The sequence below is a fragment of the Dryas octopetala genome, chromosome 1, assembly GCF_963921425.1.
Source record: "Dryas octopetala chromosome 1, drDryOcto1.1, whole genome shotgun sequence".
Taxonomy (NCBI): Eukaryota; Viridiplantae; Streptophyta; class Magnoliopsida; order Rosales; family Rosaceae; genus Dryas; species Dryas octopetala.
In genome coordinates, this window is record NC_141366.1 from 7,402,409 (window position 1) to 7,419,917 (window position 17,509).

At 36.7% G+C, this 17,509-nt stretch overlaps 3 protein-coding genes across 3 annotated transcripts; 2 read left to right on the forward strand and 1 right to left on the reverse strand.

Annotated features, from left to right (window-relative positions):
• Positions 1–628: 628 nt before the first annotated feature.
• PID (Protein kinase superfamily protein) lies at positions 629–3,113 on the reverse strand. The gene is made up of 2 exons (XM_086245499.1): positions 2,122–3,113; positions 629–1,824 (listed from the first exon to the last, which is right to left on the reverse strand). The coding sequence occupies exons 1-2, from the start codon at positions 2,685–2,687 to the stop codon at positions 1,011–1,013; spliced, it is 1,380 nt and encodes a 459-aa protein (XP_086101625.1). The 5' UTR covers positions 2,688–3,113; the 3' UTR covers positions 629–1,010.
• An 8,241-nt stretch (positions 3,114–11,354) lies between these two features.
• Positions 11,355–14,025, forward strand: LOC147297199 (major pollen allergen Ole e 10-like). The gene is made up of 4 exons (XM_086229744.1): positions 11,355–11,409; positions 12,504–12,842; positions 13,617–13,647; positions 13,737–14,025. Exons 1-4 carry the CDS (start codon positions 11,355–11,357, stop codon positions 13,840–13,842), a joined length of 531 nt encoding a protein of 176 aa, XP_086085870.1. The 3' UTR covers positions 13,843–14,025.
• A 1,521-nt stretch (positions 14,026–15,546) lies between these two features.
• PSAK (photosystem I subunit K) lies at positions 15,547–16,713 on the forward strand. The gene is made up of 3 exons (XM_086234887.1): positions 15,547–15,709; positions 16,238–16,318; positions 16,443–16,713. Exons 1-3 carry the CDS (start codon positions 15,626–15,628, stop codon positions 16,668–16,670), a joined length of 393 nt encoding a protein of 130 aa, XP_086091013.1. The 5' UTR covers positions 15,547–15,625; the 3' UTR covers positions 16,671–16,713.
• Positions 16,714–17,509: the final 796 nt, after the last annotated feature.

The following is a 17,509-nucleotide window of genomic DNA, read 5'->3' on the forward strand; positions in this document are numbered from 1 at the left end:
AGTGCGATGTAGTAGACTAACAGTAGTGTAGTACCTATTTACAATTACAACCTCGGTATATGCCAAACCTTACTCACTTTCCTTTACATGATTTTTGGGCATTGATTCAACTATATTATTATTTTCCAATGATTTAAGCCTAAGATATTAAACATTATTTTCTTTTTGGTAAGTCAGACAGAAATTCAATCTGAGCCGTCCATGTTCTTGTTTTGACCCCACACGATGATTATGTTTGCTGTCTAGGGTGTACACGGCGCAACTCACTGCGTCTGTTTAGTAACTTCAATGCAATATTTAACACTTTATTATTATTACTTTAAATAAGAAACAACTAATAGGAGGTATTAACAGCCACTAATTAATTTGGCGGTGATAAATGTTGCTTGATTTTCAATTAACCGGATGAAAAATGAAAAAAGGCCAAATGGCATAACAGTCATAACAGCAGCAAACTAATTACTGATTAAGTTCACAGTGTGTCAAACTAACAATAAACATAAAAGTAAAACCGTTTTCTATGAGATTGTAGAAGTCATCCAAAGTATTATTTTCTTGGTTGTTTTAACCAACGTGGAGCAAAGGCTGCAAAGCCATTCAATAAAGCATCGGAATTTTCACATTTAGCAAAGACCAAGTAGTCCAACTCCATATATTCCATGCATAAACCTCCAGTCCTTACCTTGTTCAAGTAACGTGTTTGGGACTTTACAGTAAAATAGTCAAATCAAAAGTGTTTTTCCGCATATAATAATATTTGTCTTCTTCTTGCTTTCTACTTCTACACCATCTACGTGTACATAGCATCACCGTAGTAGTAATACAGCTTTTTTCTCCTTCTCATACTAATTCTCGGATATTTACCTAAATAACACTATATAACTATATAAGTAATGGAAAATAAATAGAAAAAATGAAAAAGACAGCCCCAATATACACATCCGTCACCCGCCAATGACAAAATCTGGCAGGAGTGTCTCAACACGTGGCGCTAATCCCGCCGTCCCCTCTCAAAAGTAATCGAACGCCGTAGATTGTCTACTATTTTTACTATTATTATTCTGATGAGTCTTCGCTTGGTAAGACGGCGTCGTGCTTTGCCTTCTCAGTCCCGGGACCATCGGCGGCGTCACCGACCGTACCAGAGCCAAGTTGATTCCCTTAAAGAACGGATGCTTCTTGACGTCGGCAGCTCCGCGCTTCGACCCGAGCCGGCGGTCCGGGTCCTTGTTCAGAAACCCGGATATCAAGTCGCGCGCGTGGCCCTCAAGCGCGCTGGCAGGCGTGAAGGTAGGGAAGGCGAGAGGCTTTTTTACGATGTTGCGCAGAGTAGTCTCGTTGGATGGGGCCGCGAACGGCGTTCGACCGTAGATCATTTCGTAGAGGAAGATCCCGAAGGCCCACCAGTCGACCGCGTTGCCGTGGGACCCACCGGAGGCGACCTCGGGGGACACGTACTCGTGGGTCCCAACGAAAGAGCGTGACCGGGCGGTGACCGGCTCGGCCACGAAGAGCCGGTTGGGGTACAAGGTCTGGACCTTGCGCGACCGGAACAGCCGGGTGGAGAGGCAGGAGAAGGGGGTGAGTGTAGTGGTTGGGTGCGAGCGAGTGTAGGATGATGGAGTGGATAAGGACGCAGGATCGGGGGAGGAGTCAGGAGATTCGACGGCTGGGATTGCGTCTGAGCAGAGAGAGAGGTCAAAGTCGGAGAGCATGATGTGACCGTCCGATCTGACCAGCACGTTCTCGGGTTTTAGGTCCCTGTAGATGATTCCCAGCATGTGGAGGTACTCCAAAGCCACCAGAACCTCAGCTGCATAGAATCTGCAAATTTTTCCAAAAGTATCCGCGTTAGACTGAGTCGACTCGGCCGAGTTATTATATTTTTTTAAAAAAAAATTTGGAGCTAATTATAATTTTTGATTGAAGACGACTTTGCAGAGAGCTAAAGCAGACAAGATAAGAACATCTCATGATCTCTCATCTGAGTCTCTGCTATAAAAATACAAAAGAGAAGAAAAAACAAAATGGCGGTCATATTAATTTTATTTGTTTCAAAAGAATTAACGAGAAAAAGAAAATAATCGCAGACTTTAATAGTTGATCTATTCATGAATGTACCTTGCGGAGCTGAGAGAGAAGCGCTTCTGAGGCTGTTTATGGCGGAGAGAGTGCAAGTCGCCGCCGGAGCAGTACTCCATGACGATGCAAGAGAAATGCGAGGCCTCGAACTCGGCGTAGAGCGTTGGCAAGAACGGGTGGTCCAGCATTTTGAGGATTTTCCTCTCCATCTCGGCTCTGTGCACCTTCTTCTTCAATGCCAGGGCCTCCTTGTCCACCACCTTCATGGCGTAGAAGCACGACGATGACTCGCAATCGTCGGCGGTGGAGGTTCTGAGGCTGCAGAGGTAGACGGTGCCGATGTCACCGGAGCCGATGCGGCGGTGGAGGTGGAAGTCGCGGAAGGTGAGGGCGGACTTCTTGGAGCGAATGGCGGAGTAGGCGAAGTCGGAGGAGCGGTGAGGCTTCAGGAGTAGGCCTTCGTTCGAGGTCGAGAGGTCGGTGGTGGCGGCGTCGAAGGAGAGGCGGCTGAAACTGCTACAGCTCTCGCTGCTCATCGAGCTGTGACTTAGCTCAGTACCGTCTGAGTCGCGCGCAACACTAAGACCGAAGCCAAGCTCTAACATCTTAGAAACACCTCCAACTCAGCTCTAATTTTCTCTCTGATCAGAGAGAGAAAAATGAAATGCTATATATCTTCTGGAGGAGGAATCAAAACAACTGTTAGAGAACAACGATTTTGAGCTAGCGAATCGGATACGAAGGAAATTCCTAAGGATTTTTCTGGTGCCGAAAGCTTAATAAATTCAAAGAATCTGGAAAAAGGCTTTCTGTTTAGGTCAAAATTTGTGTGCAAGAGTAGAATTGGAGCGACGCCATTAAAGGAGCTGCGTACGAAGGAGACTGCTTTGAATGCGAGCCTTAAATAGCAACAGGCTTTTCAGGTCGGACCTCAAAATTAGGGTCTGTACTCAAAGCAAAGCATGAAATGAAAGAGCGAAATTGTGGTCTTGGTTTTGGTTTTGGTCTCTCTGGCTTTGGCTTCTCTCACACTCCTCACAGATTTGAGTTTTTGACAGAGTTGGGTAGTTGGTTGGGGGTATTTATGCTACGCAGTAACGTAGTACGCGGTAAACGGTGAATATTTTTTTTTGCGGTAAAGGTAAATAATGGCAGTTCGGCACGTACGGGATGGTCGTCTTGCTGTTCCGCACGTGGCGTTTGGTGAGTTACTGCGCGTGCGGTTTCACTGCTTGTGCAGGGTTGTGGTCACTACTCCTGCTGTGTACTGCTGCCTGGTGGAAGCTTTTGCTCTTTGATTGGGAAAATGACGTAAATGCCCCTGTGTGGAATTGTTGACTCTAGCGGCCAACTCTCTCATATGATGATACATTCAGCAGAAAATATGCTCTGATCTGCGTGAGCTTAGTACTAGCTCAGAAGTTTCGGTTTTAGAGCCATAGAGGATATACTAGGGAGGAGAGAAAGGTAAAAATAAAATACAGCACCACAAATCATAGAGGTGCACGCATCATGCAATGCTTTGGCATGTCATATTTACAATAGTTTTCATCCATTCTTTTTTGCAAGTGTAAAAAGATTATAAAATAATTATTTTTCATGTGAAAAGACTTAGTTATATATAATGCTATTACCTTTTATAACACCTGACGTGGATCTAAATATGTTGGCAAAAAAGTATCTAGCATCTACATTTTGCATCATGCATGCAATTCATGCGTCACTAGGACTCATGGCCCTTGTTGAGCCACGAATGATTGATTTATAGACACTAAAATCTAGGCTTAGGAAGCCGTAATAATAGTCTAAGTAGTTAGAGATGATGGAAAAATAGATTCTGGGTAGTCTAAGGACTTTATCAAGTCCAACTGAAAATTCCAATGGCAATTTCCAATATTACTCGACGAAACTCAAAAGCATTAACTTAAAGTCTTAAACATGAAACAATTAATAAACATATTATATCAATGTCGATCATCCAATACGTACGATTTAATTAATATTCGGCGCAATTGAACATTTGAACATGCAGACATGACTCATTCGCTACCCTACTGAAAACAATGGAGGGGTAGTAACAGTGGCAAAGCAATTATATATCGTACGGAGTGGGCCAAGAAAGTACCAACTTGATTGTGATGATCCCTCTCAAGTTAATTTCGATCTTTCAATTTCAAGCACACCATCTTTGGCAACTGCATGAGATTCTTTAAACGTGTATCCTTCATCTGCCTAGCCTTTTTTTTGGTCGAATCATCTGCCTAGTCTTTAGTTACCAATATCTCGAGTAAAAAGCTTTTGCAATCTTCTCCTCATAAATTGTTGATGGCCCACGGTTCCGCATACCCTCACTAGTCACTATTTTATATAACGCAAGTGATAAATCGTATGAATGGTTATATAATGAAAACCAATAATAATAATAATAATAATAATAGTAATATTCAATGAGGTTTGAGAAGGTACAATAATTGAGACTTGGTGACTTCTTAGATGTAATTTCAAATGTTATGCATTCTTGAGAGTTTACTCCTTTCAAAATGTCCTATTTGCAAGTTGACAGTTTGAATTCGTGGGAATTCTATTTCGTTCTAATTATTGATTGTTAGAGCATCTCCAAAGACAACCCAAATGGTGTGCTAATTTTGTGTTTAGAGAGTGGGGTTTATTGTCCCCGTATAACAATATTTGTTTATGTACTTTGAAAAGTAAGGATAAGATGTTCGATGAAATGTCTCAAAGAGACAGAAGTAGACAGTTCTTGTATTTTTTATATTCCACAAAAAAAAAAACAAATCTCAAATATGCCACAGTTAAATGCTATAATAGATTTGATGGCACATCATATGGGGAAAAAAATACTACTATATCAAAAGATGACATGAAACATTATTGTGTATATGTATCAAATTAAGGTATATTTGATATCTAGCTAGCTGGGTCAAAATATATATGGCAATGACACATTGCAGCACTGTTGGAGATGCTCTTCTATTGGCATCATACTGCTGCTGCACATGCAGGGACAAGCATATGGAATTAATTCTGATGATAATGGATGCTTTGCTTACTTACCATTTAGTGATAGTGAATTCCATTAAACACCTTTGGAACTCTGCATAATAGTGTGGGAGCAGAATGCAAGTTGAAGTACTTAATTAATTAATTAATTTCATGTTCACCGTAAAATATCTCTTGAATTTGATTCGGGAAATTTTAAAGCTAGGTTAAACAACAAGAAGGAGACGGATTAGATTGATACTAAAATTCCACATGGCCTTAAAAAACAGTGAATGCATGACGTGTCAGCAAGATTGGAAGCAAAAGGAGTGTTGGAGCTGATTGATTGGGAGATGGGTCCCCATTTGAAAAGAACAAGACTCTTAAAAGCCTACATGGTTTTTAGATTATTTCATACTCCAATTCACACTTTTTGGAGAAGTTGATTATTGAGAGGAAATTGATGAAAAGGGGACCCATGATTGTTTGCATGGAAACTGAGTGTTCTGGAAAAGACCAGCAAAAAGTGCGGCAAGTGGGATTGTTTTGCATTTGATCAGCCTTGACATTTCTCCAAAAGTGCAAGCCAAAATCCCACATTTAAGAGGCTTTGTTTATTTTTGAGGTCTATGGCAAGCTTTGAGCAAGTAGCTAGCTCATAAGCTAGTGTTTGATATTGCAGAACCCAATTTTTTAATTTTTTTTTTCTAACCTTTTTTCTCAACTCTCTCACATAAAATGAGTCTCACTCGATTCCTGTAATATCATGAACATCATCTCAGATGAGATAGTTAGGAAAAGAAATTGAGAAAAAGAATTGGGTTTGAAAGCATTTTTCTAAGCTAGCTAGTAGGCTTGAGGAGTATAAATTAATAATTGTATGGGAAGATTTGGACACACTTACAGACATGGACAATATGATGTATAGGTGGAATATACGATATTGAAGAAAAATCAAAAGGGAACAAAAATGTGAACCATAGAATTTGGTGATTAAGTACTTATTAATCACATGTAAATTAATGATAATCACACTTTGTAATAATCGCACTTTGTTGATCTTGTGGGCCAAAGTTTTAACTCAGCTGTTGTCTCTTACTTCCCTAGATATTCGGAATTTTCTCAAAGTATCTTTCTGTTGTATGGACTGATATATGGATCAGACGTTGCCAAATAATTAATTGGTGATCACTTGAAATTAATATTAACCTTAAACCATAAGCAATATATCAGTGAGATTACAAGATCACTTTCTTTCTTACCGAAAAAAACAAGATCACTTTCTTTGATTCACAGAGATCTTCCAAGACAACTCTAGCTCACTCAATTGTACTATATAAACAAATATTACTCCTTTTTGAATCATCAGTTTCACAGCAGATCATGTCCTTTCCTTCTTTAACTGGGGAACAAGACAAAATCCTATCAATCATACATATAGAAAATAAATTAAAGGAAATATTTTTCGTTAAAAATGTTGACTTGGCAGTTAATGCTAACGTGGCACGCTGAATGTGTGCCACGTGTCACATCTTTACTTTTATTTTTGAATTTTTTATTTTTATAAATTTTAAAAATTAATTAAAAATAGCTTCAAACTTAGAAAAATATAGAGAAAATTCCTACGAGTCCAAAATATTAATTTTCCTTCTAAAAATTTTCAGAACATTTGGGAAGTCCAAATTTATTTCTAGAAAATTAAAATAAATTTCCCTCTATTAAAAAATTCTAGAATTTTCATAAATTCTCGGACGAATTTTCAAAAATATTTTGGAAATTACGAAAAGCCTGTTTTAGAGAATTATTTCGAGACTTTACATAAATTTTAAAATTTTTCTAGAATTTATTTTATAGAGGAAAATTTGTTTTCCTCTAAGACTGAGAGGTCTTTGGGTAGCAAGTGTTAATGAGAAATGTATTGTTAGTTTTTAGAAGACTAACGGTGCAGACCTCATATTTTTTGGAGTTCGGGAGATTATTCAATGAATTTCCCAAATTTTCTGGAAATCTTTAGAGGGAAAATTGGTTTTTTAACCCCATAGTAAATTAGTAGTAGTCAAAACGAGTCTGTAAGAATTTTCTGTGTATTTTTATGAGTTCGGAGCTATTTTAATTAATTTTCAAAGTTTATAAAATAGGAAAGTAAAAAAAATACAAGAAAAAATGTGACACGTGGCGCACATCCAGCGCGCCACGTCAGCAATGACGGCCAAGTCAACATTTTTAACGGAATTGTTAACGGAACAAAGTAAAATGAGACACGGATGTAATTTATTGATGGTAATCTGAAACAAAAAAAATTTCAGATAACAATATAAAAATGAGTTACAGTTTTAGATGATAAATCGATAATTAAGCCAATTATTAATAAAACATTAAGAACATAGTGCATAATCACTCTCAGTGTATATGTAAATGCAAATTTATTCAACTTGTTTGAACCAAAACCAATCAATGAAAATCAAACCTTGTCTAGGTTGGAATAGACCAAAAAAGTATAAAACAAACAGGCATAAAGAACCATCACATTCAAGCTTTGATCATTATCCATGATATATACGAGAGCTTTTCAATGTATTGAATGTTCTAAACCAATTCAACATTAATTGGTCCCCCTTTTTTCTTAACCATCACATATATATTCCTCCCTCATTTGCATTCCAATTTCTTACATATGTATTTCACAAAGCTTGCATATATGGTATATAATATATATACACATATATATGTGGTATATAGGAATATGCGTATATATTGCATTAAAATATGGCAATGAATGCTGGTACAAATACAGAGATTTACGCAGCAAAATTATGCTTTTCACATCGACCCCATAACTCCATAAGTACTTTCATGTGTGAGGAATGCATGCTGAATAAAATAACTAAATTTAAATATAAAAATGCATGATATGGGATTATTAGGCATACAAATTAAAAATGACCCAGCATAAAAAAATTGAGAAGATGAACAAGCAGCCAATATTCCCGGTGTTTTGATAGGCCGACAAACGGACAAAATATGTCACATAGACAAATTCTTTTTTCAACAGAGCATAAAAAAAGCTTGTATTAGTTGAAAATTATGGCACCCCAATTTAAAATAAAACTGACTTTGCGGACCATATTATATTAAGCTCTAGTACTACAGTCTTCTAGATTAATAATAAACTAAGATTAAAGCCTAATGGTGTGTGGTACGTAATGGCTGTATCAAGAACAACCCAAACATAGGAAAAAAAAAAAACAGAAGGAAAATGGGGAGGTTTAATTGGAATCTGATTTCTCTCTTTTTCTTTTTTCTTGGTACAATAAAATAGGCACACCTGATGTTCCCGAAGCTGTTCACGTTGCTTCTATGTCTGCTTGATCTGCTGCTATTGTAATAAGTGGTTGCTCATCTAACTGATAGATTTTGTCCCACTGTCTCTAATATTATATGGGAATTGGATCTTAGTTGTGCAAATTTTATATGATTTTTATGTCATTATGTGTGTAGCAATTTGCAGCTACCCATTTGCCTCAGGTACTACTATTAATACTACTGCACCATCTTGAGGAACCCTACAGACAGGATCAAATTGGTCACTGGTCAACCTTTATATAATTACAAGTTTACAACTTTTCTGGTATAGCAATTAAGTTCTTGAATGAATATAATTTTTTAATTTCTATTATAATAGGTCCTACATACATGTAATTAAAATAAGGTATATGATCGCCTGATGGGTTCGTACTGAAATAAAAGTTTTCTTGAGGGTTTTGCATTTACTAGCAAGAAAGGTCATGTAAATTTTTTTTTTTTTTTTTTTTTTAAGAAAGTGGGTCTCATATACATGTTATAAGAAGAAGGTAGCATATATGACGGATTCATACAAAAATTGCTCCGAGGGTTTCATCAACTAGCAAGAATAATGGAGAAACCACATTTTTGTGTAATCCCAAATTAATCTGATGTCATTGTGTCTCCTTGGTAAAGTTTAAGAAGGGTTTGCATTTACTAGCAAGAATCATGCAGAAACCAGATTTCTCTGTATCCCAAATCTGCAGGTTATTGTGTTCCCTTGCCTTTAATCTTATTTTATTGGGTTTTTATTTTTCTCTTTCTTTTTAAGTTCTGTGAATGGTCTATTTCTGATAAACAATTGGTTTCAATTGCTCTGAAGGATGGCCACTGAATTTATGTATGTTTTCAGTCAGTACATGAAATTTTGTATCATATGTTGTCGGTTACCAAGAAAGAGGTAATATTACTGCGGGTACAAAAGTCGATCACATCCATGACATAATCAAAGTTGAAAAGGATTAGAAAATGAGCCTCCTTAAATGCTTAAATAAATCCAATGTTTCTAATTCAAATGGAAATTATTGACTTTATAAATTATTAGGTATCAACCAATTTTAACTCACACTTCCAAATCCAAAGTTTCAAACTGTTAATGCTTGTGTACTAATTGTGTGGTCTCTAATCTCTATGACTAGACTAAGCCAAGTCGTTTTGTCCTCATGTGAGCTATATATACAGAGCAGCGAGCAAAAAACTTATCAACATGGAGAGGTCTTTGAACAACCAGCTTGGCAGCCAGCACATGCTTTGCCTATTCCTGGATATTATCATGGACATATATTTGGTCCAGGGCCTATATATAGGCAAAATTATATTAGGACATGTATGCCTTAATGTCATATATATATATATATATCAGTCACAGCTATTCTTTGACAGCAACATTCGAATTGAGTTTGGTCCTTCTGCTAGAGTTATACATTGAGTAATATTATGCACTATAAAAATGTACAGAATTTATTTCAGAAGTTGACAGGGTAGAAAAATAAGTGGCTTAGGTACAAGACAGTACTTCACTTAATAATCAAAATTAACTCATCGCAAAAGTGTGTACAATATTATTCCACGAATAATTGGTAAGGTAGCAAATTATGTGTACTTCACAGCACGAAAAATTAACTACCACATAAAGTGCGTAGAACATTATTTCACAAATAATTGGTATGGTAGCAAATTATGTACACTTCACAATACCAAAAAGTTTACCACCCTATAAGTAGGATTTGTAGGTAATTTTGGATATTTGAATTTTGAATGGATTTTTGTCATAAACCATTCGGTCTACAGTCTCTCTTTGTTAGAAGATATCTTGAGTTCAAAACTCATATATATGACAGTTGATTGATAAAAAAAAAAAAATTTGAATGGACCATAAGATACAATAAGCCTAAGCATTGTAAGATAGTATAAAGTTTTTCCTTACAACAATTGTATGCAATCATTCTTTCACATCCAAGCCTTTAAGTTGCAGTTGTTGGGTAGCCGCTCAGTTGGAAGGGTCGTGGAATTATCCACTCTGCACCAAAGTTCGATCTTTCCTCTATCTAATAAAAAAAAAAAAAAAAAAACCTTTTAAGTCATAGTCGCATAATCACTCACTGTGAGAGAATGCATTATTATGTACTAGTACAATGGCATTACTGATTGATAATGTAAAAAAAAGCCCAAAACATTATCCAACTCTTACTGCTCCAGGCCGATTGATTGATGATGCAAAGAATAGCCCACCTTCAAAATGATCAGGCCCAACTTGTACATCACCAGGCCCTTTCCCTAGAATTTGGCCTCTCTGAAACAAACCACAACCCAGGCCCAGAAACCAGTTGCTGGACCAAAATAACCCTAACAAAAGAAGCAAAATCACAAGAATATTCAGCAGCCGAAAGAGGGTGAAATATATCGCGATATATTGGATGAGAAATTACTCACTCAAAATTGCTTTCTCGCTGTACTCTACCACCACCACCTTGTGAAAAAAGCTTTTCTTCATATTTTTAAGTGTTGTGACTTGTGAGAAGGCCTAAACTGCAACCAGTAGAGGCTAGCTCTGAGGCAATTAAAAAGGACCTCTGCCAAAGTGAGAGTACATACATAATAGCTTCTGAAGCATCCATCACTCTCTCTTGAAAACTCCAAAAAAAAAAAGTGAAAAAGGAACATAATTTCCCTTGAAGGAACTTCAGATTCCAGAATACAGCCTTGCATTTTATACCACCCCATTATTTTCATCATATGCTTCTCACTCTTAGACACAGACACCAAGTGGCAGAGAGTAGTGGGTTTCCTCCAGTTTTCATAGAGAGCTAGAGGGGTGCTTTTATTTATTTATTTAGTTTCTGAGGATGAACAGGCTTTGAACTTTGAGGTTTTTCTTCTTTTTTTTTTTTCTTTTAATTTCTGTTGGAGAAGGTTGAGAAATATCCACCATGAGAAAGAACATATGGGCTTTGCACTGCTTGTTGTTCATGGGATGCTATCTAGGTATGTTCTGTTCCTTTGCTTTCTTCTTTCTTTTTCATGGGCTTGGTTTGGCTTTTGCTGTTTTTTTTAAAGCTTGCTTTGGAGTTTTCTGGTTCCTATGATTTCTTCCAGTTTTTTTTTTTTTTTTTTTAATTTTGTTGAGATTTTCTTACTCAGAAATTGGCAGTTGCTGGTCATGGTTTATAAATTTGTTTTATCTGTTTTCCCATTAAATAAGTATTTTTACATGAACCTTTGTAGCTTTCAAAATTAAAAAAATGTTATTTTTTTGTTTGTTGGAGAGTAACATTCTGTCATTTGCATCAATATTTTTTGTAATAAAGGGATGAATATGTTCATCTAGTGCTAAAGCACCAAGCCTTGTCTTCAAGTTTATTGTTTTATTAACACGTCCATTTGCATTTTATAAGCACAGAAATTAAAGGGTATTAAAATATGACAATATCTTCTAGAGGAAAATGTTTTTGAATTTTGAGGGAGTATTATAGGGCTTGGGTGGGGGAGGGGAAAGGCCAACCCTTGTAGGGCTCATTTTTGGACCAAAAAGAAAAGAAAAAGTGGTCCGGGCACCACCCAGTTTCATGGTAGCTGAGTGCCTATAATGGGGAACATACTGATGCAGTCAAAGTCCAAGCCCCAGGTACTTAGTTAGATGGCTATTTAGTAGAGTTCAGTACTAATGGCAATTCTGACTTTTCATTGTCCATGTACTGTGGGCCCATGTTGCCTGTCAGCATAAGGTACATGATCCACTAGCTAGGCCCTTGGCTCCCTGTTTAATTCCATTGCATGAGTCTTTATGTTTTGTTGCTTTAAATTATAGAGACTTGTTCCCAACACTGAAGATTTTGTTAATGGAATTTGCCACTTCAGTAACAGCATCATAGATGGTAGATTGCAAACATATTATATATGTTAAAGCTAACTTCAGTAAAATTATCATATCATTTTATAAACTTGAACTGTTTGTGAGATTTTATATGAATATGAACAATGAGTATTGGGTTTGTGATTATGGTTTGGGAATTGTCAATATTTGATCAATGCACTGATTTGGTCTGTCTCCAATCTCGACCTTTTCCAAATTTGTTTAGTTTTGACAATGGGAGTAGCAGTTGAAGAGAAGGCAGATGCAGCAATTCCAGTGACCACATTGTCACCTCCAGAAGGGAACACAACATTCCTTGATGGGACAACATGGTGTGTGGCCCTTGCTGGGGTCTCCCAAGTTGATTTGCAGAATGCATTGGACTGGGCCTGTGGACTTGGAATGGCAGACTGCAGTGCAATCCAAGAAGGTGGAGCCTGTTTTGAACCAGATACTCTCTTGTCTCATGCATCATTTGCTTTCAATAGTTATTATCAGCAGAATGGGAATTCTGATATTGCTTGCAATTTTGGAGGAACGGCTGCTCTCACTAAAAACAACCCAAGTAAGTAGTACATCTCCCTCTTCTCCCTGTCTTTGATAACATTGAAATAAATGGTTTATAACAACTTATATCAAATTCGAAGATAAAGTTATATAATTAATTGGGTTTTCTCTATCAGAAGCAAGAGAATTACTAAAATTGAGTTTTAGTAACTCTCATGCTATATTGATGCTAATGTGACATATAGTTTCTATACTTCCATGGCACTTGCTTTCTAGAATTATACAAAGTTTCACTTTGAGGTGGAAACAGGAGTATATAGTTGGAATTATGAGCTTATGCACTATATTATAAGCTTCATTTTGGTACGTGTTTCAATACTATCTTTAGTGACCCTTAGGAGTTACTCTTCTTTGACACTTAAAAAGAAACATCTTAGTTTCTATTTTCAAGAAATATGGCATTATATAGTTGTAACCACAATGGTCTAGTTCTTCCCAGATATTTAACCCGGGATTTCGCTCTGTTGAAGGAGGGGAAGAGATGCCATTAGGCAAAGGCCATTGGTAATGGCAATGTTACCAATTAATCTTGTGATTAATATGTTGATTGCATGATTATCTCCACACTGCAATAGGCAAACAAAACTGGGTACAAGATTTCACTGCTCCACATACCACTAGAATGAGTTTTCTATGATATTGTGGTTCATTGTTTATGCAGTGCTCTGCCATTAATTCTCGTTTATGGTTCTAAAAGAATGAAAATTATACTAATAAAGTCATCCAGCCAAAAACAGATAGTGATCAGTTTCATTTCATTTTTGTATTACAGGTTATGAAAAATGTGTCTATGCTGCACCCGGGTATGCTTAGTTTTTCCAATCTGAAATACGAGTGTCCATGTTACTTATACAATAGTACTCATGGATTGGTATATATTTTTGTTTTTCAGATCTGTAGGCTCTGCAGCACCACCTCCATTGTCGAAGCATAATCCAAGCTCTATTTGGTGGAAACTTGTTGTCCTTTTAGTACTGCCTTTGCATCTAGGAAGCTGATTGATGCTTGATTAAACTACCCACAAAGTCAAATTCCCACCTGCTTGTACCAAAACTATATTTAATGTTATGGAAAAGAAAAGCAGGAGACCAGAGCAGGATTAGCACAAGATTTTGTAATTGTATTATGCTTATTCCTATCTTTGTTCTTGGGTTAGGAATCTATAGCTAAGCAAATCCCTCTGTTTCATTTTTTTTTCGGTTACTTTTTTCAAATTCTGTATCATCTTTGCTTTAGTAGTATCTGTCTAGCTTCTTGTAAGTTTATCCATTCATACCAAAACCCAATTCCGTTAAATCACCTTACACGTTTGCATGAAATATGATGCAATGTGGATTCATGTTTAGGGAATCCTACATCCCATTCGTTTTCTTTTTTCCTAACATGCAAATTGCAAACTACCTGTGAAATTATCTAAAATGAAAATGACCAACACAAATTATTTCTCCTTTTAACATAGAGAAACATCTTTATACTCTTTTCGACCCAGTGGCAAATGATATTCATTCATGTAAAAAGGAAGGGTACAATTGTTTTTTTCCATGCTAAACTATTAGTTTACAAGCTTACAGAATAATTGTTCTTTTTTTTTTTTTACTATATGAGGAGGGAAGACTTCAACTTCTGATCTTCGCTAACCAAATGGAGACTATGCAAAAGTTCAGCTTTGTATGATGACTTTGATCATGTATCTAATTAAGGTCCTTCCAAGTAATTTCACGTTAAAAATCTTCCACAGCTCCTTGTGAGTTTGTGGATGAAAACTTGTACAAGAATATATGCGACTATGTGAGGCCAATTTATGCCCTTGAAGTGACAAGATCACCCTTAGCAGTTTCTCAAGAGATATTGAGAGATGATATGTGCGCGGAGATTTTGGAGTTGCCCAACATTGAGAAGAAGCAACCAAATCCCAAGGAACAGACATCTTGAGGTTGAATGTTGAAAGGTGAAACTGGTTTAAATGTGGGGGCCCACCGGTCCTGCACAGTATCTTTGTGGGATTATATCTTTTGTCCTTCACAGGTCCTGGGAAATCAAATCATGACAACATCAAATAATACAGATAAAGACAATTTTGCCCTCGGGCACTAATATCAGGCTTCCTGACTTTTTGATTGTTGAGCATTAGCCAATAATAGTAATAGAAACATCAATTATTAAGTAGGGCTACTGACCAAGTGTATGGTACCGTCTTATGTATATTGTTTATTTTAAAAAGTTGTAAACTTTATTTGAATAAGTTTACATGTGAATATGTGATTGGAGATCGTAGAATTAATAATTAAAATCTCTAATATTATTGTTAGCCCAATACAAGATTAGATTGGATTTGAATTTCACTTTTAAGCCTGAACCTAATTTCGGACTGGCCCATTTTTGACAGGATGACCCAACTTGAACCTGAAAAAGGCTTAAAAGTGATATTCAATACGGCCCAACTTGAACCTGAAAAGGCCCAATACAGCCCATTTGGGCCCATTTCTAGCTCAATACGTGTAATTCCATCATCAATCCAATGAGAAATTTCCGAAGCACACGAAACCTTATCCAATTGAGTAAATCCAATGATACAAAGCCAAGTCAGCAACAAGTATCTTAGTGTATCCAAATCTGGCATTCTGAAGCCACAAATTGCTCATGTGGCTGTGGTGCACACTTTCTTACTCAACAGCTTATAATCTTGGCGTTTTTGGGCTGCAAAAGTTCATAAAATTATCAAATAAGAAATAGAGAGAGAGAGATTGCATTCCCAACATCAATTCTCATACAGATTAGAAAATGGCAGCAGCCACTGTGACTACTTATCTCCCTCAGTTCAATGGGCTAAGACCCAAGACCTCATCTGCTACTGTACAGAGCTTGGTAAGTGCTGCTTTAAGTTCTTCTCATTCATGTCAGACAATTCTGCTGCTGAATGTTGATAATGTAGTCAGTTCTTGCATATTGTTCATGAAAAAGTATGGTTCATTGAAAATGCTAGAGAATCAAGCTAGATTTAGAAAAATGCTATATTTTTTTGGGAAGATTTATGCATGATGAAGAGTAGTTGGTGATGGAAATGCATCAACTTGGTACAAGTTAAGGGTAACAACTATGGAATCTTATAAAGAATTTTTTGAAGTATCTAGTCCAAAAATTCAAGCCATTTGAAAACTCAAAATTCAATTATTATTTATGGTTGTTATTAAGGTGACCAACGCGTAATAACCTTGATACTTGATATGCTATGGAAGTATTTAACCCAAAAAGAAATTAAGTTGTTCGGTGGAGATGTTCATAGGTATATATTAGACACTTGGGCTAATCAATTTGAAGACTAATGCTCAAGAAATACAATTATGGCTTAATAACTGGTGGACAAGTTAAACTGAAGTATTGCTCATTGTTCAGGCAGTTGTTCAACCAATGAGGCGCAGGGGTCAGGGTGCTTTGGGTGCTCGCTGCGATTTCATTGGTTCACCCACCAATTTGGTAAGCATATATTTCAATTAATAATGTAGCTTTCAAATGCACAACCAGATTTCTCAGTAGGAGGTGATTAAGTTGTTGCAGTTTGATATAAATTAATTTGTTGCATTTTGATCTAATTTGACAGATAATGGTGACTACTACAAGCCTAATGTTGTTTGCTGGGAGGTTTGGGTTGGCACCATCTGCAAACAGGAAGGCAACAGCAGGACTGAAGCTTGAAATTAGGGACTCAGGGCTGCAGACTGGTGACCCAGCTGGGTTCACCCTTGCTGATACCTTGGCTTGTGGGAGTGTAGGTCACATTATTGGGGTTGGGGTTGTTCTTGGCCTTAAGAACATTGGTGCACTCTGAAACATTGTCAAATCAAATTAAATTTCCAAGCATTTGATTTCAAGGGTTTGCACCTTTTTCCAAAATCTAAATGCTCTTCATACTAATTTATTCAAGGTCCAACTCATGACTCGTGTACATAGGCTAAAATCTAACTCAGAAGACCATACTACTCACTAAACACCTGACCATAAAACACTAAAACCAATCCCCTATTCCAAACATATTATAAAAGTAACGAGATCCCACTCAATGATTCATTATTAACCAACTATACTCTGCTTGAAGGAAAGCGTGAAACGTCAGATATATAATACCTATTCTACATCTTTCACCAAATAGATAACCCAAACAGATATAATCATCCCCATGCATAACCTACATTTGAGGAATAAGTAAGAAGAGAGAGACACAGAGATGAATGATTAAATTGATCAATAAATTATTGGGGAAAAACACTCAATTAAAATTTTAAAAATATTTTAGTAAATTACTAAAAAGTCCATTTTAGAGCCCTTTGTAGTAAATTACTAAAAATTTAGTCCATTGTAGTAAACTTAACATCCCAAAAAGGGCTATATTTCAAAATTTTAATGAGAACATGTTAAGAGAGAGAGTTCATGCGTCACTAGCTTTTATTTATGAGTTCATGCGTCAACATTGCAGAGGTGCATGCAAATGAGATCCTTAGCCTCTGCTTCCTCTGATGAGTTTCTCCAGCTTACAATCTGCATGGCAAAAATAACCATTTGTCTGTTTGATAAGAACATACAAAAAAGATGTCGGAGACATGTGTCAATAAACTGTTAGGTAACATGGGAAGTATGTAAAATGGAGCACAGGAAATAGCAGCAAGATAG